This window comes from Watersipora subatra, chromosome 10, assembly GCF_963576615.1.
Source record: "Watersipora subatra chromosome 10, tzWatSuba1.1, whole genome shotgun sequence".
Taxonomy (NCBI): Eukaryota; Metazoa; Bryozoa; class Gymnolaemata; order Cheilostomatida; family Watersiporidae; genus Watersipora; species Watersipora subatra.
Window position 1 is genome coordinate 35,078,860 of NC_088717.1, and position 27,153 is coordinate 35,106,012.

The 27,153-nt window shown below is 35.3% G+C and overlaps 1 protein-coding gene across 1 annotated transcript; it reads left to right on the top strand.

Annotated features, from left to right (window-relative positions):
- Positions 1 to 173: 173 nt before the first annotated feature.
- LOC137406110 (uncharacterized) lies at positions 174 to 22,359 on the top strand. Its single transcript, XM_068092641.1, has 12 exons — positions 174 to 321; positions 1,423 to 1,534; positions 1,958 to 2,160; positions 5,062 to 5,228; positions 7,972 to 8,077; positions 9,814 to 9,940; positions 11,544 to 11,628; positions 15,615 to 15,702; positions 16,559 to 16,794; positions 17,413 to 17,580; positions 18,097 to 18,191; positions 21,162 to 22,359. The coding sequence occupies exons 1-12, from the start codon at positions 271 to 273 to the stop codon at positions 22,256 to 22,258; spliced, it is 2,535 nt and encodes an 844-aa protein (XP_067948742.1). The 5' UTR covers positions 174 to 270; the 3' UTR covers positions 22,259 to 22,359.
- The last annotated feature ends 4,794 nt before the right edge of the window (positions 22,360 to 27,153 follow it).

Here is a 27,153-nt window from a genome sequence, read left to right on the forward strand (position 1 = left end):
TATCACAAAATACAGAACGACTACATCAATGTTACAATGTTAATACATTTTACATAACCATGCCGAAAAATACTGGCATAATCACGTGATCAAAAGGTACATAGAAACGGAAACGGATGCGACCTTATGCTACAGCGAAGCCAACTAGGCGTAAGATTTTGTTGTGGGAGTGACAGCAAAAAGTAGCTATACTTTTTCATTATGTAGTTTATAATTCTCTATCACGGCTAGAATGAAATGTAAAGCTACGAAATAGTTTAACTGGGCAAAATGGAGGAAAAGTATTTTACTGATTCAGATTTGAAGTTGTCTACATATGCTGTAAGATTTAATTATAATTTCTCCCAACCGCCACACTCGCCTGCTTCCTTTGGGTTCCTATTTGGCCAGCGGTTTTGGAACACTTCCATGTTGTGTTACGATTTGCTGGCAAGATGTGGCTATTTATTAATTTTTATTTGGTTCATGTAATGCAAAACATAGTTACATTAGCTTTCCAATGCCTAATCAAGTCTGCTCATTCGGTCAAATAGAGGAAGTTCCTTGGCACAATTTATAAACATCCCACATAGCACGATTAAAGCTATTATAGCGGCTATATGTAACATTTGGAAAATTTCTTTAAAGCATTTAATAGTTTATCAAAAACTTTGCCATAGCTGACCATTTTGTGGCAAAGTATACCAATCTATTGCCAGTTGCAATCAACCAGCAGCAGACGGATGTTAGTTATTACCTTAAATTTCTTTTGTAAATAGTAAAGGGCACAACTTTTAAAATTGAGATGATGGCTATGCGAATAGCTGGTGTAGAGAGCCTCATTTCGGAAGCTCAATAGTCACTCTTGTAGTGCTGTCATCCGCCAGACAATTTACTGCTCTGTGATGAACAAGAGTCCTTTTGTACAAGAGTGGCACTAATGGTGATGCACTTTAGCATGAAAGTGAAAGTCTTTTCTCTGTTCATGGAAACGTTGCAATACGAGCCTTAGTATATTCTAATTAGTTCGAATTGGACTCAAATTAGTTAACCAGGAGAGGGTGACAGCATTTATCAGCAACTTTTCAGTAGAAGTAGCCTACACAGGTAATTAGTTGAATTGTAACTGTCTCATGTTTTAATGCTAAGACTTATATATGCTGTTTCTAAGGTTTTAGCTTGATGTTTCCAAGGCGCTCGCTTTCATAACTCCACTATATAAGGCCTTAAATGATATAATTCTACAGATGCCACAAATATCACAATGCTGCTTGACTGATTCTTTTGTATCCTGGAGCTCTAATGATAAAAGGGCTGGTGTTTGAAGTTGTATCTTGAAATTATACTTGCGTTTCACTTGATAGGACGATTCACGCTACTGTCAACCTGGTTGCTAAGCTTGCATGATTCAAATATTTATTAAACATGTAAATACTTTTACAGAAAAGAATTCGACATATCAAGGGATTATGTATAAAGAATCTCTCTTATAAATGTGCCGATATCAACCATCTAGAAGTATATTTTTCTTTACACCGCAATGCTACTTCTGCCCGTGAGTATATTTTCAAAATTTCCACAGGTCATTCCAGTTTAATAGATCTTCAGCTCAGATTGTAATGATCTTCGCTATTGAAATGTTTGGTTGGTCACTCAACTGATGTTTGACAATAACTTCTTCTAAAATCATAGCTAACCTTTGTGACTGCGTAATAGGCAACTTTATGGTCCCAAGCTAGTTGAGGTTGTAGTTATCATGGTTGGCATTGTGCAAGCCTTTTTATTTTAAACTATCGATAGAAATTATCACGCTAGTTTCGTAAAATAATATATAGCATTATTCATTAGCTTTATTTCAGTATTTTACTAGCTTACGTAAAGCTCTGCTTTTGAATGTTTATATTTAAAAGTAACGACACTCTGTATCTGGTATGAACTAATTGTACCCTTAATAATTAATTTGCAAACTGTTTTTTAGATTTTTACAAAAGCGAGTCAGTTCGAGGAACTGTCAATGCTGGTTGGCGATCAATAGACATTAGGCATGTACCATGGTATTACACTGCACCTAGCCAAGTTTGTCTAAGGATATGGGTAAAAGACGGTGATTCTCTTCCCAAGGTTCACTTGGAATTTGACTTGGACCTTCAAATGCTCATACTGTCTTCCGCTCAAACAACTGTAAGTTAGATGTCAGTGAGGTAGCTTTCTGTTTGTAAAGCTGTATGTACCTTGGTTACCTCTATGTACACTGGTCAATAACCAGGCAGATTTGGTTAATTGTTAGTTCATCATTCAGAACAGTTTTGGGTTTGCAACCAATCAGAAATTTGCTAAACAATTGGTTGAGCGTCACGTCGATCGTGTTTAATTCTTAGACGATTATCCTTTATGATCATCAATCAAAAGACACAATGACCCAACGAGCGTGATTTTGTTGTATCAGTTTTGCGATTAAACCCTTCCAGCATTACTAATATTTAGCGCTGTAGCTTTTGTAATGACTGCCACAACGATTGTCTGATATCTGTTAGTGAATGCATAGCTTTAGACGTGTCTATCGCTACCAAATATTTCTGGTTCCTATTGAAAATCTTGTATCGATACAGATGTACTTATGTTTTCATTCCGTCTAGTTAATTGTCCATGGTTCATTGATTATTTAGGTAAAATTGTAGTCTGTGATATCATTGAGAGGCTGCTTCTGCTTAAAGTAACTCTATGATGAAAAAGTGTACTAATAGATCACTAGTTAGAGATAACGTTTTGTCGTCTGCAATCCCTCGATTTACGAGCATGATGTCTGCTTGTTAGTGTGCTCTCAAATGACTCATGAGTACAATCCGAGATTGGCTAATCTGGTCAAATAAAGGACAGGGGCAAGAGTCTTCCGCTGCAGGAGTCAAGTTTTAAAAGTTGACTTGCAACAAAATTTACATTACAGTTATTTGATATCAAAAGGTTCACCATGTCTTACTCGGTTGTGTCGTAGGTGCCAAATATGTATGAATGTGATTACAAGCTCTTAAAAGCTAAAAAACGAACAGCTAATCGCAGCCACACGAGATCACCGTAGTTTGGTTTCTCTTTCCAAAACGGCTCAAATGGGACGTAGTTGTTACAGGATGGTTTCTGTTTACGCTTTCATGCAACCTCATTCGTTGAAATATTTTCACAAATGTACTTCACGCATTCAATAAAACCATGTCTATTGTTCTTACGCGTCTGTTTTATCATCATTGTAATGCTGTCACTTTTAGCAGTGATATCTTATAACTTACCGTAAAAATTTGTTAAACTTTTTAACCTTACCTCGAAGGAATACATATCATTGTCTAATAATCATAACGAGCTTGTTGGTCACCTGTGATAATCGAAAAGTGCTGCAAAAATTATTTGCAAAGTATTGGGTCACATGATCAGATTACGATTAGACCAAGCCGAAACAAAACTGTAAAGTAGCGAGCATCTATATTTGATACGGGGTCTTCGGTAAAACCTGAAGTGTTTGTCATAAACTAGTGCTACGATAAGTTTTATATTGAGCTTTTTATATGCCTTTCAATTCACGTGAGAACATCACGTGACAAGACAATAACCAAACTGTCATGACCACGTCAGAGAAATAAAGAGATTCCATTCTACGGCAGCTTTTCCTTTTTGAGCTTTTAAGAGCTTGTAATCACATTTCCACATATTTGGCACCTACAACACAACAGAGTACGACATAGTGAATCTTTTGATACCAAATAGCTGTAATGTGAATTTTGTTGCAAGTCAACCTTTAAGCTTATAGTTTTTCGGGCAGCTCTTTTCCATTCCTTTTGTAATCATGGATATTATCTGTTCTCTTAGAACAGATAATGTCCATTTCTCTTCACAAGGGCGTTCATTTTAGTCTCCTGGACCTTTCAGTTGTAATATTGGAGCAGTCATTGGCTAAACATATCATATTAGTATCATTTGATTCTGGGCAGGGGATTGCTGAGCCATTCTTTGCGAATGAAGCACTGTAATCAAGGCTCTGGAAATATTAGTCTAAAATAAAGCAAGTAATAATGTTTTACCCAGGAGTCAATTTTTGCCATCGCCCCAACTCTGGTTTTAGCACAATATACAACCTTTTGAATATGTTAGAGCGGCTAATCCAGTGGCCATACAGCATAGACGTTACAATAATCGGACTGAATAAAACAGGGGATCCCTGTGTGATATACGACTACCAAATCATTAGCTTTTCATGCTTTCGCAGTACAAACTGCATGGTAGGACCGATCTCACTATCGACAATTTATGTTACATGCTAGCGTCACTAAAGCATTTTGAATCAACAGCAAATTGTTTAAATTTACCATCACCACCTGTAGTGAATTTCTTTTCTGATGATCTAATGGTTAGTGTCCTGCTTTTAATGGTGCATTGCAGTCACCCAGTGTAGTCCTTGTGAGCTTCAGATCCTGTTGAGATGTTACCTTTATCACAACTATGCGAGTCAAAATTTTTCCTGATTATCCCCTAATGACGGATTGTCTGGGTATCTATTAATCACCATCTCCAACTTGGTACCCTTTACGGTTAATATTATTTATAGTTGAATTCCTATATTCATATATGTCTCCGCAGTAATAGACACCTATTATTGGTTTTGTCCATGTGTTCACCTTGGCCTTATAGTCACCGCAACCAAGCGATGTTATTCTATTTCTATGATGAGCTATTGACACTCTGAAATCAAGTCTAGTAGTTGTCACTGCTATTTAAAACTAGTATGCTGGTAGTACCATGCGCCGTGAGGGATCATCATGTGTAATAACTAGGTGCACAATTATTCTACAATGCAGCAAGATGGTTGAGTGGCTCAGACAGTAGCACGCTTGAGACTGCTAGACCGAATGCCTGAGTTCAACTCCCATCACTATGCAATAATGTTTTCTAACTTTCATAGCTCGGCTTCAGACAAACGGACACTGATTTTATTATAGCAAAGATTTGCGTGTGGGCACTTGCCTGCATCATCTTTCCATCTTCTGAGTTTTTTGGCTGCCACATGTTTTATGCTGGTCAATGCTCTTTTCTCTGTAGGCTAGGGTGGCGGACTCGTGTGGGGAGACAACTCCATCTGACTTGCTCACTGTAGAGATGTTTGGGTCAACCTTTGGATTGCCCTCTAGTATCCAAAGGGATGAGTTCCTCTATATCTCAACAGAACAGACTCCCAAAGTGTCGTATTCCACAAATCAGCTATCCAGGTATAAGTTGAACTTATCAATTGATAGTTTAGACAATTCATTCCGAAAGATTTTTTATGGAATTTTTATTGCCTAGTTGGTTGAAGCAGTTAATTATATGGCAGAAAAGCTTACTAAGGTTGACTGCCATTTCAAGTTCAATTATGCATCATTTTCAATGTTGTTGAGAAATAACAAGGTGAATACTACTGTTAGGCGAGGCTGCCCAATCTTCATTTGCTTTTTTTATAGTAAAAGTTGATTTCTACAAAAAAATTTGAGTAATTTTTCTAAAAACTTAGTTTTAGTAACGAAAATTAACCTGGTTAGTACAGGTAGTCCCCTATCTGCTATTTTTGAACAACCAAAACAGGAAGCGCCAGATAATGATTATGGCGAGCATAAAACATATTGCACCTTTTCATAAACCTTATTTTACAAACACTGAACATTTCAATCTTTTCACAATATGTGTGTCAATATTATTAAGGTTTTTACATTTGCAATTATGAGTGCCGTAAAATTTTACACATTCCATTTAAAGATATCTCAGTGTAAAAGACTAAGGAATGTTCAAGCAATTGCAAGCAACTGGCATGGTACTCAGGGTAACTTTTTCAAATATTAACTTTCTATTTTTGGATCACATCCAATTGCTTTCCTTCAAAGCCCTTCCTAGCCAGAAAGTTGCCAAATTATGTATTTTTATTATTTACAGCCAAACCTCTATAAGCAGAGTTAATCGATTCCATAATTTGTCTTCAAATGTTAAAGCCATTGTTGCATAAATTGGAGTTATTATATATTGCATACAGAGAAGGTAAACTTTCATTTGTAGTAGTTCATGTTTTATGTTTTCTGCGTGATGACAGGTTTTCAGTTCATGCCAATGTTAATAAATATTTCTACATACATTTTTAAAAACATTTATTCTAAGCATTACCAAGACAACAAAACAACGCTCTCCTCTTCTGACAGCGATCCACCCATGTTGCTGTAATATTTCATATTATAATATACATTTTAATTAGTTTAATTCATACCACAGCCTAGAAACCTTTGATATATTTTGAATAACTAATGCACATAGCTGCGCTTAACATTAAAACAAATGCATTACATAAAAGTTTCTAACAAATTAAATATAAAATGCTAATTGTTTTTAAAAATAGTGGAATTGAATAAATTATAATGAACATAAATATACTTTTGTTACTGAAGAGATCCTTAGAGCCACATGGAAGAGAGTTTTGTTTAACTGTACAAGGTTAGCCGGACTTGATAATTGTAAACATTAACGATAATTTATAAATATAATTGATTATTATTTTATTTCCATACAAGCACAAACATGCTGATGGAGTAGGCTGCCTGTAAGTTGAAAGTTCAAAACTACTGTAACTTATATTTTATATTCGATATCGTTAAAACTTTTTGCTCATACCTGTGTCGCACACTGGGGTACCGACAACTCCTCAAAAGGCATGTTGGTTACGATGAAAAGGTGGTCATTGAGATGCACACTGTAATTCATTCTAAGGCTAAGTGAAGGTTAACCTTACCTTTTTGTTACTTTTATGATTTAAGTTTTCAAATATTTACCGGCTCATCACTTTAAATGATGTGCAACAAAATTCACATTACAGGTGTTTGGTATTAAAAGATTCACCATGTCTTACTCTGCTGTGTTGTAGGTGCAAAATATGTGGAAATGTGATTACAAGCTCTTAAAAGCTAAAAAACGAACAGGTAGTTACAGCCATCACGAAACAACCGTAGATTTGAATCAGTTTATTTATCTGTTGTAGTCAATCCATTTGGTTATTGTTTTGACACGTGATGTTCTCACGTGAATTGAAAGGCATACAAAAGGCTCAATATAAAACCTCGTAGCACTAGTTTATGACAAACACTTCGGATTTTACCGAAGAGCCAGCATGAAATATACATGCTCGCTACTTTACAGTTTTGTTTCGGCTTGGTCTAATCGTCTAGTCGTAATCTGATCATGATACCCATACTTCCTGCCAAACAGCGTGAATAATTTCTGTAGCATTTTTCGACTATCACAGGTGACCAACAGGCTCCTCATGTTTATCTGAGAATGATATGTACTCCTTCGGGCTAAGGTTAAAAAATTAAATGCATTTTCATGATAGGTTGTAAGATATCAGTGCTGAAAGTGACAGCATTACAATGATGATGAAATAGACGCGTAAGGACAATAGACATGGTTTTATTGAATGTGTGAAGTATATTTGTGAAAATAATTCGATGAATAAGGTTGCATGAAAGTGTAAACAGAAACCATCCCATTCAACTACGTCCCATTTGAGCCATTTTGGAAAAAGATTCTAATCTAAGGCTGTTTTGTGATGGCTGCGATTAACTGTTCATTTTTGAGCTTTTAAGAGCTTGTAATCACATTTCTACATATTTTGCACCTACAACACGGCAGAGTAAGACATGGTGAATCTTTTGATACAAAATAATTGTAATGTGTATTTTGTTGCAAGTCAACCTTTAAATTCTGCAACTGCAATGCTTCAAGACATTGACTGTTGCATGTTGAAAATTGATTTTTGCGTAGAAAACAATGTTTGCTCAAATGTTACAGGGTATGTTGACGAGATTGTAAGTAAATATTTGATGTGAGCAGATGTTTGGCTGTATATGTACACAACCAGGAGAATAATATCCTTGTCTTTATTTGGTGGACAACTGTTTATGCTAGTAGCTTTACATTACTCTACATCCTGTGCAGGTTGCAGACAGTATTACGAGCTCTGCGACAGACCGAACAGCAAATGTCTCGCGTGAAGGAAGGTATTCATGAACAAATGGTTGAGAGGAAATCCATGACTCATATGGTACGCTTCCTTGTTTTTGCTTTTTATGGTCGTACTAGCTGAATGCCCGGCATTGCCCATGTAATAAAAAAGTCTTTAAGAAAATCTATTTTTATTTAACATATAACAACAGCTACAATTCTAACTTTTAAACATCATATCATGGAAAAGGCTTTTGTGCAGTTCAAATGAGTTGAAAGAAAAAAACAACTGTAAAGGTTCTCAAACTTTTTCAAACAACTGTAGCCTTTAAATTTTGTGTCATGAAAAAAGTGTTTTGTTGAAATCAATTGAGCGGAAAAAATAAAACTGTTAAGGTGTTTAAATGAAAATGTGAAATAATTAGCAAGGAATGGCTAAATAAAGTCTGTTTTAATGATTACGATGAAAAATTATTTGCTATACAATTATATGATTTCAATTCATTTCAGTGTTGGCATCATAAGGTGAAAATATTGTATAGAGTGGTATAGAAATCCATAGCAATTATCTATGGCAAACACCTTCGGGTAAAATAAATCATCAAAATTTTATATACGTTCAGTAACTGTAGTTATTAAAAGTTAGTAACAAAACAATGTTAAACTTGGTAACTATAGTTACCTACAGTAACTTTAGTGTATTAGGTGGTTATGAGCTGCAAGAAAATGTAACATTACATTGTACTACGCGCAGTACGTTCTGTGGGGAGTTATTACCTTCGAGACAGGCGTGTAACGTAAACCCTGAATCTAACTTGAATGAATTTAGCTTACTAAACCCATACTTGAAGAAAGTTTTAGTATGTATTTTAGTAAACTTCAATCTTTCAACTAAAATTTTATCTCCTATCTGTTTTCAAATACACTTTTACTACAACTTATGGCGAATAATGCTTAACTGAGATAGTGAGCAACATACATCTTCTTCAGGCATGCTGAGAGGGATTTCGGCGAATAGCGTATTGACATATTTGATATTGCGTCGTAATCAGTACACCAACTGCCACATTTTAATTTCAGAGAGTTTTTTGTTGATATCATTTAAGGCAAAACAAATTCGCCCTAGTATCGTGAGGTCTAAGAAGCATCATGTTTCATAAATTAAAGCCAAAAAATCTTATAACAGGGGCATCATAACCCGTGGGTGATTATCGTAGCCTGTGGGCGCACTGCATTAATTAATAATTTGGCGTGAGCAATTGCGGAAAGAGTATACAGTATCTGCTAAGAGCGATGGAATGGTACGAATGGCATAGCTTTATGGTTATATTCTTCGTGAGTTCAAATCCAGCACAAAGCGCATTGTTTTTTCCTATATTTTAATAGTTCTAGCTGGACAGACAGGAAACAACAGATGACAACAGATGACAAACTTAGACATATCTATATATAGGTCATCAACATTGAATATTAGCCAACTGCCATTTCAGCTCAGAGTCCTAAGTCTATGACCTCTATGTGATGTGTCTTTGTAAACCTGATGTATGATGAAATGGTGTTACGCTATTGTTTAATGTTCAGATGTTATACATATTATGAGACCAGCAAAAACTAAATATTTGTTTGGCAAACTGAAACTCCTCTTGGTTTATACTAAAGTGAAAATACGCAATTAACGTAGTGAAGTAAAACTGTAAAGTTAGTTTGACAAAGTGGAATTAGTCTTTGAGTTCAGCTATAGATTTTTTATGAAAAGGAAATTTTGCATTTGATGTGACATTTTGCAGCCAATTATCCGAAATGCGCAATCATGGAAGTTGTCCTTTCCTATTTCAGCTAGAACAGGTGGAGGCAAGTAGAGTTAGAGTGAGTTCTATCCGAAGTAAGCTCGAACAGAGAAGGCGGGTTCTTCAGACTAAAAGGTCAAGGGTAGCTGTTCGTCGAGTTGAGACTAGCAAGCGTGGTGAGTCGTCTTTCATGGTAACTAGTGCTCTGGTAGTCTAGTGTGCTGTGGGAGATCGTCATGTGTGCTGATAAAGCAAAAAAAATGAGTATATTGTGCACATTAATTCTGATATGCTGGAAGGCAGTTGTTTGGTGCAGGGGCTAATGTGTCAGTGTACCGAGATAAAAGTGGAGAGTTCGAATCCAATAGGATTCAATCTTTTCTCAACAACCAATCTTGGCTTTAGACACACAGCACAGACGGACACGCAGCACTGATTATTGTTGAGAATTAGCTATATAATTTCCCTGAATATTTTACTGACAGTTAGTCCAATTTTACTGGCCATTTCCTGATGCTTTGTACCTAACCATTACCTTTTCTTACTTAGAGCTGTTTGCCTAGCTCATGATAATAATAATTTAATCTTGATCAGCCATTGTTACCCATAATATGTCATTTGCACATACATAATGTGAGTCAGTGTAATATTCACCTGCTCAGTGTGTGTTATTGTAACTTCACAATTGTACTCAGATGGCTATGTGTAAGAGGTTTATACGCAAGTGATGTCTTTTGAAATGCTTCCTCGTTGTATTCTGACAGTTGTCTTCATGTCTTGCATGCATTGCGACATGTCAAAATCATATTGAGATTGTTCAGGCTTCAACCTTGTTAAGCTTCCAGTTTACAGTTGTCACTCATTATGATGGCCTCTGTTAGTGTGGATATTGAATAGTAGCCTATGAACAATTTTGGCCCTAGCGATTGCAATCAAAGTGCAGTTACATTCAAATAATTGATAATCAGTTTATAATAATTTTTAGCACAAGTTTTAAAAATTGTTAAATGAAAGAAACACTTGTCTATTGGTGCTGTTCATATATATTATTCTCAAGAGTGATATACATTTGTCAATCATATCGAATTTTGATATTCAATGGTGAAATAAATTTTTCCATGATCTATAAATATGTTTAAAAACACAGCATGGTTTGAAAGAGTAATTAATTTAATATTCAATAAAACAAAATGGTAGTACGCGTAATACTTAACGAGAACGAAAATTTTTGCCAGTAGTTCGAGATTATTGGAGTTGCATAACCTTTGTTGCTATTTTTTTATTTCCACAAAAATCCTTTTCTTATATACTCAATATTATAAAGTATATGTTTATTATTATCTCATTATTATCATTATATTTTTTACTAAATACTTTATAGTATATGCAGGATAGTGTAGAGTCTAAAGCGCAATGTATTATTATAGCCCTTATTAATGTGACATATTACTGTATATACGTAAACCTACAGATAGGCACATCAGTTGAACCAGACAATCGGCTAAACTCTACCAGCCGCCAACCATGTTAGTCCCTTTTTATGAGGGTCAACTGTAATGTATTTTCACATCATCAAATTTTCACGATTTGCAAACAGCTGAGCTTGTTTCTTTGGGGAATTTAATAACAATTTTACTAGTAACTAAATAGACAATGTTTATAAGTTCATTTACATTATCCTCTTCTGATGTGCCTAGATTAGGCTGATTACAGCTCTATTGCTCTAACTACAAAACAGGGCGTATCCAACATTGAGTAGGGAGTTATTTCTCCTTGCAGAGAAAGAAATGGACTACAGTCAAAAGATGATGCAAGAGGATGACGGGCGATTTGCTGATGTTAAAAGCGATTACTACAATGCGAGGTGAAGAACGATCTTTCATATGTTCACAGCAATACCATCATACCATTCTTTGTAGTTAAAAGCCTTGCTCCACCTGTCAAATACGCAGAAGCTCTCACAACCAAGTTTTATGGTGATATCAATGAGTTGCCTAACATTGCTAGGCGCCTGATAATTGCATCTGGTATAAAGTGTTGAAGCAGTCACCACTTTGGTTTTACATTTCCTTTAGTGCGAGGAAGCTAGACATTAACTATGACAGTTATTAGCAGTAACAATTTAGGTAGAAAAGGTTTTATTTAAACTTGCAACAGACTGTAAGATTCATACCAATACGGGTGATATTACTCATGCTATATTGCATGTCCTTGTTAAAATCAGGTTACGAGTGAGTACAACCTAACCTTTACCTTTTACTGATGTTTACCTGAGAGTGTGATATATAACATGTCTGTATCAAACTCTCTGCTAAATGCCAGTAACAGGTTAAATTATGTATATATGCATGTTTATATATATAATTATATTTATATGTATTTGTATATAAATAACTAGAGTGTTAAAATAGGTTACTTGCGCTTATCTTATCTTGATGTATACGTACCTCTATGTATGTATAGTCATACCTCTACATACGAGTGCCCCAATGTATGAGAAACTCGACATACAAGCTGACTTTTGAGCAAGTTTCTTTCTTGAGATACGAGTAATCTTTAAAATAAGAGCATACGAGCCGGTTCCCGGTTCTACTGCACCATATGGCTGAGTATGTGAGAGGCTGCTTTCTGGAACAACATCGCTTAGTCTATTTCCCCGGATCAGTTTGAAAAAAGTTTTTAAAGGCTGGCCAAAAGTTATAGTGATTGCGAGGCAAAAACTGCTTAACCGTAAACAGAAATAAAATGACTTTGAAATAAAAGTAAGTTTCATAAAATATTAAAACCTTGCTTCAAGTGTGTGTTTAGTAAGCTAAATTTGTTGAACTTAAATTCAAAGTTTCTATTACGGAGAGGCACAAAAGCTCAGTGTACCTAATGCTTTGCTTTCAAGTCACTCAGGCAGCTGTTATCCACAACGTCTGTCTCGTAGGTAAAACTTCATACAGTAGTTCACAGAATGATGTTACATCTTGTTGCAGATCATAACGACTAAATAGGTATTGTAGGTACTGAATTACAACAGTTAAAAATACTGTTTTTCATCATAATATCCCGTTTAGGTGTGTTCATAGTGTGATAATCGTTTATTTTTACCTAAATATTTTATAGAGGGAATAGTGCTTTGACTTACAAGTAAATTGACTTACAAGCTTGGTCTCAGAAAGCATTAAGCTCGCGTGTTGGGGTATGACTGTATCTATATATAATGTGAGGGTATACAGTATACATGTATGGATACGCATATAGGTAGGAATGTATATCTAAGAGTGTGTGTTTACGCACACTCATTGTTAGTACTTAAATGTAAATAATCCTACGACCAAACACGAGCGAAGCGATTGTTTGAGAGATTTATGATAAATGCATATGTGCACGCAACTCACGAAAACTAATTCATCAACGACCGTCGCAAACCCTTGTACCAAAATCTCATCAACAATTTAACCATTTTTCAATGGAGTCGTTTAAGTATAATAACGATACAAAACACAAATAAACCTATTTAAATATGTTACCAAGTCTTTAGTATTTGTAGAAGATATCCTAAACCTTGCCTATCTGATCGGATTATACATCAATAGACAGATTAATTTGGCCTAAAATTGCAATAAAACACTTGAAAAGCTTTTTTTAATCATAATTAAGACCGGCCAGCGATACGCCAATGAAGCCGTGCGACAGATAGTAGAACTATTAAGCAGTGCGCATTTCACGAGAAAAGCGTGCACATTTCACCAGTCTATAGTATTGTTTAATTGCCGAAGGTTTCTAGTATTTTTCCGTTTTTAATATCTTGCAAAAACATTTAATTATAAACATAATTATTCAATTTATAAAATTATTATAAGATTTAATTATAAGAATAATTATTCGAATTTATTCGAAGGTTTCTGTAATAAACGTAGACCGTTTGAGGCGTAGACAGATTTACAGGTACAAAATTGTGGTACACAGTTTATCAGCCTATGTTTTTTTGTCCAATTACCGAAGGTTTCATTAAATCATTTAAAACGTTAGCCAAAATTCTTTTTATCTTATGTACAAACTAAGGCCGAACTACAATGCCCCTTTATGACGAGAACATTTGTTTATTTTGCTCCAGTTTGCAGAAAACGTCCAGACGCGTAAACGCTCATACTTGCTTTCTGTTAAAGATCGCTATCAGAACCATTCTACATTCAACACAACCAACTTTCAAACTGTGTATATTACACAGCAGCTTGCCATTTTACTTCTAATATTGCATTTCAGAGTTATAATAAACATATTTCCTTATTGCTGTTGTTAAATTACATACATTACAGTAGGTTAGGCCTACAGCTTTAATTAATATTTATTTTATTGTTGTAAAACATAGGTTTGAGATAATAGTAGATTAGGTGTGATTTTTTTACAACCTTTTGTTTTGCATAATTGACTTTTTGAATTTACATGTAATTTCAAAACAACTTGACAACTACCATGGGCATACAACTTTCCAGAACACCACGTCGTGGCCGACGCAGTGGCCGTCCACGTGTCTCTCAATTATTACAGCTCAATAGGAGGATAAATAGAAGGTCCTCACATCAACCATCAACATCAAATGCTAATGTTCAACAACACGCTACTCAAAATAATAACAACAACTCATCTGGTTAAGAGAATTTTTTAGTAGATGTTGTAGGCGATGTAAATGACATGGACTTGGCAGCCCCTTTGTTTCAAGATGATGATCATGATTTTATGGACATCATTGACCATGAAAATATTGCACAAAACAATATTGCTCCTCCCAATACTGCCCCCCCCCCTTTATCAAATTCCTCATTTTCAATCTTTAGATTGTCCTGATTTTCAAGAACTGCGTAACAACTTTCTAGGCAGACTTGACAACAACATATCACAGCTCACATGTACTGGATGTAATGAGAAACATTTACACTATACTCTGTCAATTCCTGCTGACAACTACTTTTTCAACAACCAGCACTACCATTTCTTTTTTCCGTTATCACTTATTCCATTACCAGGTCGTGGGTTGTATGACGGGAATTTCTATATATATATATATATATATATATATATATATATATATATATATATATATATATATATATATATACATATATATATTGCCATACTATATACTATACTATAAATATTTATATATTACCATAGTGTCCTACTTGTCCGCTTTAATGGTCTCTTTTTGGGCAAGTCAAATAATTAAAGCGCTTTTATTTCAAATATTTTTATCAATTCATGGTCTTATACCTGGTGGTCTTATACCTGATGGTCTTATACCTGGTGGTCTTATACCTGGTGGTCTTATACCTGATGGTCTTATACCTGGTGGACTTATACCTGGTGCTTTACTGCATCTACATAATTAGCAGAGAAACCTCCTCTTAGCGAATGTTTCTTTGCTCGACTGTCTCTGCTATTACATGAGTGAAAAAGAGGGTGTAAAGTGCATCTATTCATAGTTGATAGTCATTGGTAGCTGGCATCTTGGTTAACCAATCAACATGGAGCATCTGGACAACTTTGAAAATCTAATTCCCCACAGTTATCGACCCATCACGTCAATAACTGTAAATGCTGAGCTTTTCTGTATTCTCTACAACTTTACACTCTACTAGATCTAGATAGCACAAAATTTTTACCTGACCTTTTCTACCGACCTTTGATTCAGCGAGTGAGATAGTAGGAACCTTATTTGGTGGAGTGGGTTCCTTGAGGGCTTCATTTTTCCAACTTTTTTGTAGCATTTTTTACCTCATTTCTATTGTGTTGACTTTACTTTAATCATTTTTCCAATATTATATTATTATTTTATCAATGTTGTATAGTTGCGTGTTTTAGGGAAAGGCTGTTAAAAGGCAACGCTCTCCTATCTCAAAGACAGAAACAGCTGGTGCATGAGCTCAGTCTCATCTACCCTATTGAACAGGTAGGACTAGTTGCTAGGAGTCCATAATACTTTGTTGATTTGTATCGCCTGTTGTTCGAGTGATCTGACTATGTATTAAGTGAAGGCTAGTTATTGCTTCAACTAAGTGATTCAACGCTTATTATTCCTTATTCAAAATGGATGATACAACCGCTTCCAGAAGTTTGTGGAAGAATTGTCCAGAATTGTGGCTTTTCCATTAATTACAGGGCAATTGTTTTGGTAAATTGCTATTATTTCTACAGGAGTTGTTTTTATTTTTACATAATAGTTGTATTGGACTAAATATTTTATTCAGATGATTATCATACTTAAAAGAGCTCCAAGTTTGGTTCTGTCTCACCAAAACAAATGAGAAATTTATAAACCAGTCATTTCTTTAAATCTTCAACATTGTCTTGTGTTTACCTTTAAGTTATTGTCGTGGTTTTATGTTTAAATGCTAGAAGAGGCTATGAAATGGAGCAAGAATCATTTGTGTGTATATATATATACCCCGACTACTCCTTTCAGTTTAAAGCTCACGACTGTTTGATTGTACGGGTAGCTCTTAAGTTTAAAAAAAATCTGACTGCTCTATAGCTTTATGATATAAGCTATACTAACAAGCCCACTTGAATGTGTTTTTTTTCGGAACATTTCCTGTAGTAAGAAGTGTTAAACTAACGTGTTCATGTCTTGTAGATGATAGACAGGTGGTACACAATAGCAGGTTCATGTCTTGTAGATGATAGACGGGTGGTACACAATAGCAGGTTCATGTCTTGTAGATGATAGACGGGTGAAACACAATAGCAGGTTCATGTCTTGTAGATGATAGATGGGCGGTACGCAATAGCAGGTTCATGTCTTGTAGATGATAGACGGGCGGTACACAATAGCAGGTGTGTTCCTACCCAATGCCGAGCAGGTGAGCAGTCAGAATGAGTTGGCATCCAGTACCTCACAGGGTTACACGGCACACCTTGTCAGCATGCTGTCGCATTTCCTCCAACTACCTCTCGAATATCCGATTAACTTTCAAGGGTCAAGGTCATTAATATACGATATGGCGCGACCCACGCCTCTGCTTCCATCTCAAAAGGATCGTTCGTAAGTAGCCGATATCGGCATATAAAGTTCTTTTAAAGAGGTTTCATCAGCGCTTTCGCATTTCATAAGTTTCATTGGCTAACTCCTTTAGCACCGAGCAAATTGGTTATTTTAAAATGTTGTCATAGATAATGCCGTGCAAGATAGGATTAAGATCATTTAATTAATAAATATGTCATCAATGTGACCACTAATTTAAAAACATTATCTTTGAAGCTTGAGGCTTTCTATTTACAATTGTATAGTCATTGTAGACAGATAACCACATTCATATGGTACATACAATGATTAACTTATGGTGTCAACAGTTCTTACAATTAAGAATTTAAAAAAAAAAAAGAAATTTGTTTTGTTTTAAAACTTTCAAATTCTTTCAAGAAATGCAGTTTTGTTCTGCATTTTGTCAACACGTCATGCTAAGGGAGGTTCAAACCCTCGCTTAATATCTTTCAGAGCAGCTCGAGTTACCGAAATATGTTCTTACTCATGTCATAGTTAGTTCCCTTTTTCAATATTCCAATTGGAGTGTTTTGGCATTTTACATCATGGGTTACTCAATAGACGCTGATGCCTTTAGATCTTTTTATTTGTAACTTAACCTGTTGACACCTGTTGTAGCCTGCCACTGTATAGCCGAGGGAAGGACAAAAAACTTTTTGTTTATGCGGCGCAGCTCCTTAATAAGAACATAGAGAATCTGCGGCACGCCTATGAACTGCCCACTAAAGACCCAAAGCTAACTCTCAGAAACCTTAAAGACTTTCTGCACTGCAAGTTTGATGTCGGGTGTGTCATTACATCTTTGTCATTCAATGTGTGTGTTTGAAATCTGCATAAGTCATTGCTAAATCTCACTCCTTTAGACAATGATATTGACATGTGCAATATAGTGTCATATTTACTGTCAGACTGTGTGTGTGGGTAGAAAATTAACATTCGGATTGTCATTGGCCTGCAGTTCAGGGAATATTTTAGTTTTTCTCTGGTTACTAGGAAGAGAGCTCTACTAAAGTAGAATGCTGGCAATAAGATAAAGTTGGAAGTGTCTGCCCTCCAATTTGGCTCTAAGTGAACTCGGTGACCAAAATTGGTGTTTTATTGTTATCGTTTTAAGTTATTTGTCTGTTAATAATGCATAATTTTAGGTTGGTTATAAGGTTGGCATGACAATGGAAGGCATTCATTGCCTTGAAACTTATGGCTAGTAATATCAGCAGACGGTAAACTCACAATACGTCTTTAAATATTTTACAAGTACATCTACATGTTATTGTATGGCAGAAACTTGTTCATTTCTTGCAGTGTTGTGAGTCAACCTCAGCAGGAGTCGTGCTCTCCTCCAGCGGCCTTGCTAAGAGCTACTTCCATCACACACTTGCGACATCCATCATTAGCCAGTATGTGTCTGCTCTTTTTTCTTTTGCTGCATCAAGACTTTATGGTCTCGATACATTCATTACATCGGTTATGGTTATGGAATTTTACTAGAATTCAAGTAATGAAAATGTTACTGCGGTGTCGCGAACGAATTTTTAATCTTGAAACTTGGTAATAAATTTCTAACTTATTGGCCGGAATTCACGGTATGTCCATACGAAGCACGCTAAGAGCGTTAGCAAAAAGGATTGCACCTCATAGGAATCGAACCCATTCATTCAGATGCGCGGATATAAAATCAAGCGCACTACCACTAGACCATACAGCCACTTTGCCATGCTTTGGAATAACTGTGCATATAATCATTACTTATCATGATCTCTCATGAGGCACTGGACTGCAAGCGTGCGTAGTTTAACCAATCGCTATTAATTGGACATAAAAACGAAGACAGTCAAACATTTATTTTCAGATATTTAGATAAGCATGTATATATAATGATAATTTACAAACATACCTCCTATAACGTAAATTCCACATATTGTAAAGATTTTATGTAAAGCTTTTGCTTCCGGCTGCGTGAGAAATTTCCACATAACGTAAAGTGTCAAATCTGTTGAAGTTCTTAAATTCAATTTAAATAACGACTCTCTTAGATAACCTTAAAAATATTTCTATTTTCTTGCCGCGCTTGACAGAGAAAATACGGTACACCTGTGTTATATACTAGCCAAATGCTCGACATTGTACAGGTAATAGAATATTCATCTAATAACTTTGAGTAACTTACCTGGAAAACTAGATCTTTACTAAAATCTTTACTAAAACAATACCTGCGTTTTGGGTCAGCTTAGCAATCCTTACATGTAACGGTTAAAAGTGCTAGTTATTAACCCCAAGCAAACGCTTTAAAGTGAGCATCTCAATCGATGTCAATAATATTTGCCTAATTGATCTGTTATATTCTGTGTAGCCTATATGTTAAATTCACCGCCTCCAGATCTGAATTCCTGAGATCGAATCCAGTGCCAACACAGATGCACGCCTAATGTAGGTGCAAACCCACTAGCCGATTTTATCGTGTGCGTCATGAGGAGCGTGGAGATATCGCTGGTGTGTGCCTAAACAAACTTGAGCGATTCACCAGCAAATGATAATACGGGACTCTCACAAACTCACAATAAAATTCCATATCTTCAGTTTCTTCGGAGTTGCCAATGAACATTAAGCGAATATGGCGCCTTCTAGACTTCCAACTTCTGTTTTTGTTATTAGGCCTATCGTACTGTCACAGATTGTATACTGCAAAAAGACAAAAAAAGATTCTCGTATTTTTAACAGTATTATTTTACAATTTTTATACATAGTTTACTTTATAGTAGTTTTTGATTTTTAATACAATAAATATTTGCCATTCTCAAGATGGTCAACCTGCGCAACGATTGACTTCCAAATTTTGATTTTCAACTGGGTGGCTTTGTAATTTTTGTGTTGCATCGTACAGGGCTAAAGGTTGACTTGCAACAAAATTCACAATACAGTTATTTGGTATCAAAAGATTCACTATGTCTTACTCTGTACTCTGTAGGTGCGAAATATGTGGAAATGTGATTACAAGCTCGTAAAAGCTCAAAAACGAACAGCTAATCGCCGCCATCACGGGACTGCCGTAGATTAAAATCTCTTTCCAAAACGGCTCAACTGGGATGTAGTTGTACAAGATGGCTTCTGTTTACACATTCACGCAACCTTATCCGTCGGAATATTTTCACAAATATACTTTACGCATTCAATAAAACCATGTCTATCGTTCTTACGCGTCTGTTTCAACGTCATCGTAATGCTGTCACTTTCAGCACTGATATCTTAAAACCTAACGTGAAAATTTGTTTAATTTTTTAACCTTAGCTCGAAGGAGTACATATATCATTGTCTGACAACCATGGCGAGCTTGTTGGTCACCTGTGATAATGTGAAAAATGCTGCATAAATTATTCGTTAAGTATGGGTCACATGATTAGATTACGGCTCGACGATTAGACCAAGCCGAAACAAAACTGTAAAGTAGCGAGCATCTATATTTGATACGGGGTCTTCGGTAAAACCCGAAGTGTTTGTCATAAACTAGTGCTACAAGATGTTTTATGTTGAGCATGTTATTGGCCTTTCAATTTACGTGAGAACATCACGTGAGAAAAACAATAACCAAATTTAATGACTACGTCAGAGAAATGAACTGATTTCAATCTACGGCGGTTTCATGATGGCGACGATTAACTGTTCATTTTTGAGCTTTTAAGAGCTTGTAATCACATTCCCAAATATTTGGCACCTACAACACAACAAAGTAAGACATGGTGAACATTTTGATACCAAATAACTGTAATGTGATTTTTGTTGCAAGTCCACCTTTAACATTGAACCCCGGAGACGAATAGACGGACAGATGGATAGACACCACCCTCATAGCAAAAAAGATTTTTATTCAGATTTATGAATTATTATTTTTTTATGTTTTACTTTGGCAGAATAGACTTTGCTATTTAGAAAGAAATCAACAAATGGTTGTGAGTTGGCATTGGAGGTGTGGGCTCCCTTTAACTTATTGTAAAATTTTGGCTATCATGTATCATACACCAAGTGAAAGTGATAAGAAAAAGGAGAAAGGTTGTTGATACAAACCAATCATTCTACAGTTACTGTACAGCCAATAAATCAGAAAGTTAGGTGTAGTTTTTTTCTTTTTTGAATGTTCAAATAAGTTTGAAAGATCTAGGAGCGAATTAGGCAATTTACATGTATGTTACTGTTTGTATAACATAGAATCCCTGCTACGTAGCTGTTCCCGGAACAAATTATTTACATTGTAGAAGCTTCTACTGTAGTTCTATTATTTAGAAATAGGTCTTGTACCTTCTTAGTAAATGGAAATTCTTGTAAAAGTTGATCAATCATACTGACTGTTTCATATCTGCAATTATGTTTTATAGCGCTAGGAAGATCGCAGACAATGACGACTGACTGGAGCAACACCACTTCTAACTACCCTAACGACGAGTATTCGAGTGATGAGACTCATTCCAAACCTTCTGAGCCACTCGCTCATTCATTTTATCGCAATAGTTCACCACTCACCCTGCCAAATGAGCACATCCCGCCTAACCAGCAAGGAGATTCTCCATTACCCACCATTCCGCTCCTTAAAAAGAGTATATCATTTGACAGCATCAAACATAATGGGTCAGGCTCGCTTTCTGACAGCAGTCAGCGGGATGCCTGCCTAAAATATGAAAAAGTAGAAGAGGTAGAACAAAAGGTGTCAAATGACAGCTTGAAGTTGCTGTCTGACAACGAACGACAGGTTTCTGCAGATAACAATAATCATCAAAAAACACTTGAGAGCAGTCTGCATACGGTGTGTGAAGATAGGGGAGAATCCACAGATAATAATAAGAAAGGCTTGGACAGCAACTCTTCGCCCAAAGTTACGGATTGCAATGATCCATTTGTGGCAGGTGACACTTGTCAACAAGTCAATACTGGCAGCTGTCAAGAGGCTACAAGTGTCAATAATGCAAATGTGACAAATGAAGATGGAAAATTAGTTTCGTTTTCAGATGCTCCAGATAGGTCAGATTATGACAATACACAGAAGGTGCTAGCTAGTCATTCATCAACTTCTGCTACCCATTCTCGAAACACCGACCAAGTTGACTCGATCATTAAGAATGTAAGTACCAATGACTCACCAGCAGATTGTCAATCACCACATAATATACTAGACGCGAATATTAGTCAAACAACAAGCACTTGCGCCGCCATGCCAAAGCAACTCTCCACTAGTGATAGAGCCATTGATGAAAAGCATGGATTAACGGTTGAGGATATAGAGGATGCATCGCAGGAAGCAGTTCACAATGAGTCTGAGCATGTTAATGGAGAATCAAATGTAGGTTTATGTAACAATTCTGGAATAGTTGAACCAATCAGTGAGTCTGCCGATGATCGTAACGAACAGTTAGCCGATTCTATTAAGACTCGATCAGAAACTAATGGATCGACGTTAACAGATAGTATCACCCTGTGATGGCTTATGGCATAGAGTGATATATTTCATTTTTTTAAATATTTTTACACCAATATAGTACATTTTATGTGCCAATAAAAATATATATAACATTCTTTTAATTGTTTTTGATTTATTTAGGATTTGACAATTCAGTAAGTATGGCTTAAAAGATACAGCGTAGCTGTTTTGCTTTCTCGGAGATGCAGCCGGTGGGTGGATCATTCTAAAGTTCACAGTTAAAATGAAACTTCTTATAAACTTGTGACTCTTTCAACCCTGTAAATATAGCAAATAAATTGGTTCAACATAAGTACATTGTTAGTAGAGTGTTCAACATAAGTATATTGGTAGTAGAGTGTTCAACATAAGTACATTGGTAGTAGAGTGTTCAACATAAGTACATTGGTAGCAGAGTGTTCAACATAAGTACATTGGTAGTAGAGTGTTCAACATAAGTATATTGGTAGTAGAGTGTTCAACATAAGTACATTGGTAGTAGAGTGTTCGCAATGCTTTCTGCTTACAAAACCAGTGTATTTTAATAATCTAAGATATAAAGAGTTCTTTGTTATGGAATTAAGATTTTTTTGGCCCTTTTCTAACTCTGATGGCCAAGCTATAAACAGTCGGGATTTAGCTTTTCTCATCTCGTAAGATTCTATGCTTTTTAGAAATTTAAACATAGAATTATTTTAACTCAAAAGTTATTCAAAGAAAGGCATATGTTGTACCCTATATAGGCAAGTAGTATTATAGTAAACTAGATGAACAGTTGTTGCGTAACCTTGGAGTGTAATTGAATGGAGTCGGTGGTGGCATGTTGATCTAGCAAACCAAATGTTGTGAGTTCGATTCCTACTTATTGCAATTTTTTATCTCAAACTACAACCATGGCTAAAGAGTGTAACACACAACAAGCAAACACGCGTGTTAGCATGTTAGTGAATAGATGTTTTCATAAATAACTAAGGTTTATATAGTTTGCTGAATAAACAGCTCTGCATAGCCTTAAAGAGAATACATATGACTAAATATGAAATGTACACAAAGCAGCTAGTTTTACTAAAAAGATAAAATTACAAGCACTTCATGCAATCTCCACTCTCTCACACCATAAACAAGGTTTCTGAGAAAAAGGGCGTCTTTTCTGTATGTAAACTTGTTTTGTAAAGTTATTCGTGCCAGGTTTGATGAATTATTTATGAAGCCTTGGGCCTTTTTGAACCATTTCTGTTAAAATAACATTTGTTGTCACCCATTTTTGTTTACAAAAGAAGTGTTCAAAAAACTTGGATTACCAATTGTGAGGAATATGCATACCGCATTTACTAAGTTAAAGAATTATCACATTGGCTTACATTATGAAATATAAAAAATTCACCAAACAAATTCCATGTATGACATACATGTATGAGGGGCTGTATTTACTTAGCTCTCAAGTAAGTTGATGCTTTTACATAAGCTTAAATTGTTTACTCTAGTCTGCTGTGACATGCAACGGTTACTGTCAAATATTTTAAGAAAATTGCTTTTTGAATTGAACAAAAACTTTTATTGCTGCAATATGTAATGGATGATGCTTTTACCTTCTATCTCAGCCAATAAAATTCATTTTATAACAGCCCATAGTAATGAGTTAACATACTACATATTTATTTCCTTCCATAAATGAGAATGAAGTGGTCACACGGTGACACTAATAAATGAGAAAGGTCTAATAAAAAAACTAACTACTGTCAGTTAATCATCAGAAAAAAATACTACACAAACACAGCAAATTGATTGCTGAAGGTGTTTCATCGTGTATGACATGGAGTTTGAACATTCAAGTTCTGTCTTAGGTGATGGTTTGAACATGTAAAAGCATTCACAAGTTAATAAGGCTATATATGTCAACATGGATGGTCTTTGAACAGACACTTCGCAGTACACTTCACAGACACTTCGTTAGCATATCTTAGCCAAATTAACCAAGGTTTGTATGTGATGAATCCGAGTCCAGAAAACTAATCTCATTTTACTATTTTTTTGCCGAACAATTGCGCAAATGTTAATGATGACTTTTTAATGAATATTCAATCATTCTTAAAAAAATGCAGAAATTGCACTTTTTAATAATCATTTTTCAAATTGAAAGCTAGTTTGAATTCAAAAGTACGTAATTCTTGAACATAGCTACATGTAGTTGGAAAGACGATTTCGCTCTCTTGTAACTTTGGCGGCTTTTCCCAACCATTGTTTCTGACCTTGAACCCTTTTTGGTGTCCTACTTGGATAGGCGTATCTAAAGCTATCCCACTTTCTAACATCTAATGCTGTTTCTGTTGAACTAGGAAGGCAACTTTGATTTTTCATATAAACAATGTATCTACTCGCAGTTAACTTACACTAGTAAATTTTCTGTCATTTTGTTGCTCGATCCCTTTTTCTGCATGCTCCAGACAGTTGTATTCAAGGCTGCCGCTGTCAGTGCTAGCATTCCAGCAAATATAAAGGCAAATTTGTAGCTGCCAAACTTGTCCACCAAAAACCCTAGAGTAAAATAATAATCATTTGTTTTAAAGAAAAACATCAAGTTATTTAGTACTGTTGAAAATGTAATTGTGCGTTATTTAGGATGTGTACCCTTGGACCATCTTTAGTTTGTATTTGAAAAAGCCAAGCATAAAACAGAGCTCAACCGAGTCACATCTACAAAACAACAAAAAAGCTTGGACCATAAACTTTTCACAGACTTTCAGAAGTAAACACCCTAAAAAGTTTGAGCAGTTTGTTAAAAAAATTCCAGTTGAATTATTATTTCGCTTGGACTGTACTACTCAAAAGTCTCATTCAGTTTAAAGTTTTGTTTGCCGCTGGCAAGCCATGATGTTAGTCTCGTGTTTCTATAGTGTATACTATTAACACTTGTATGTACACATCTCTAGAGTACCAGGAAGGTTTATCTTCAGATCAACTTTACAAGATGGAAACCCTCATTAGAGTTTGCTAGGAAGTTCTCCATTGCTAGTGATATGCAGCACCTCTTGTTGTATCATACTAGATGCTGAGAAAGCAGCAAATAAACTCTTGAGTAGGACTGAAAGATTAATAGATAAATATAAACTATATTACCAGAGATCAATACTGTTCAAAGTAAATTATACTATGATACAAAAATATAAAACAGAATAGTAAAGTAAAATCATGTGTACTGGAAGAAAAAGCTTGTTTTTCATAACTCTGTTCTATAATGTAGATTGGCAAGGTGTTGGTGTTTGGTATAAAATACACTGGTTTCAAAAAAGGATTGTATTGAACATAGTTGTTTTATGAATAAATTTATATTTGTCATTTTACTTTACAACAAAAATAAGTATCAGATATCATGTACCAGATCTCTACCAATAGTCTGAGAGATATATCTAGATAGTCTGACAAATGGTGCGCAAAATTGTTTGCTTCAAAATAATTGAGCTGTTTCTTAGATAAATATGAAATTTATTAGCACTAATCAATGCAAAGTAAATTAGATTAAGGGAAATAAATAATACAGAATAGTAGAGTAGAATTATGAATATTGAAAGATAAAGCTCTTTTTGCGTAACTGTTATATAATGTGGCATGGCAGTTCACAATTAACGCTAAATAATTGGGTCATCTGTTCTCATTGGATGGAGTGTCAAATATTACCACTTAATTCTAGAACATTTCATTCTTAATTTGGTTTGGCTAAAACAACTTTTGGTTGATAACAGCAAGTATACATGTACAGATGGCCATGCCATGTTTTGTATAGCTAGATAACTCACAGGCACCTTCAAATATGACACTTTTTTTTAACGATTTCAAGGATTCAATATAAACTCAGTTTTTACATATAAAAGAGGCGTTTACAAGCAGGTGTATATGTTGTTGGTCTGAACTTTATTAAGATGCAGAATAATTGGAAACCTTAGGGCAGTGTTGAGTGAACAACTACAGCTATCTTTGTTTGTTGATTGGTCCGTCGGAAAAATAAAACAAATTCAAGGTTCATTTCACAATTTTTCAATAAGCTGTAAGTCTTGCAACTGATACTAGTAGGTATCAGCTTTCTGTACTAATGGCACGCTAAAGCAATGATGACCAAATTTATCCATGATTGTCATTTATTTTTACTGGTACCCCGACAGTCCACGGTGCTGTGTGAGATTAACAATCTGCAAAATTATTCGGAGATACCAAAAGGATGTTGATTCGTAGAGGTAGTCGACGGTCAGTTTCCCAAATGGAAAGCCTCAAGTTGAAGTCCAATATCAAACAATTTTTTTTACTAAAATCTAAACTTTAGCTTGAGACAGGCTAGTGCCCTGGCCGTCTTGAGTGCCGAGAGATCGTTGTGTCAATAAAGCACAGAGAATAAGCGTACACGCACTCCTCAAAAGTGAATGATTGGTACATGTGGTCGACTGGTGAGCGGTGAACTCAAATTTTGCGTATTTGAATCAATTCAATGAAAAATCTTTCCCAATATTTAACCATAGCTGAAGACAGACATACGAACAGACATACGGACAGACATACTGACACGCATGGCTATTATTATACTACTGTTGATTGATCTAATTGTCTGCTATAAACTATTAGGTGATTTTAGCAGCTTGCAAAATGATTGCCGAAGCATAGGTATTTTGTGATGTATTGTACAGTATTTTTTTTAAATATTTTATTCTAATTTATGTCAGTTATGCTAGCAACAGGGTGCTTACTAGTTTCTGTACGATAAATCAATTTTTCCTACTAAATTTACTTATGACAGGAAATACTTACTTGGTCGTTAATCAAAAACGCTAAAAATTCTGAAAAAGTTAGAAGAACATCAAAGTCTGCTCGCTTTATAACTCTTTTCGTTGATTAAAATTTTTTTCAAATTATTTAATTTATAATATACT

Excerpts from the sequence above, each read along its gene's own strand:
- LOC137406110 (XM_068092641.1), top strand. The coding sequence starts at position 271 with ATGGAGGAAAAGTATTTTACTGATTCAGATTTGAAGTTGTCTACATAT. Across the intron at positions 11,629-15,614 it reads AGCGATTACTACAATGCGAG|GGAAAGGCTGTTAAAAGGCA; the intron begins GTGAAGAACGAT and ends TGCGTGTTTTAG. Across the intron at positions 18,192-21,161 it reads GCGACATCCATCATTAGCCA|CGCTAGGAAGATCGCAGACA; the intron begins GTATGTGTCTGC and ends TATGTTTTATAG.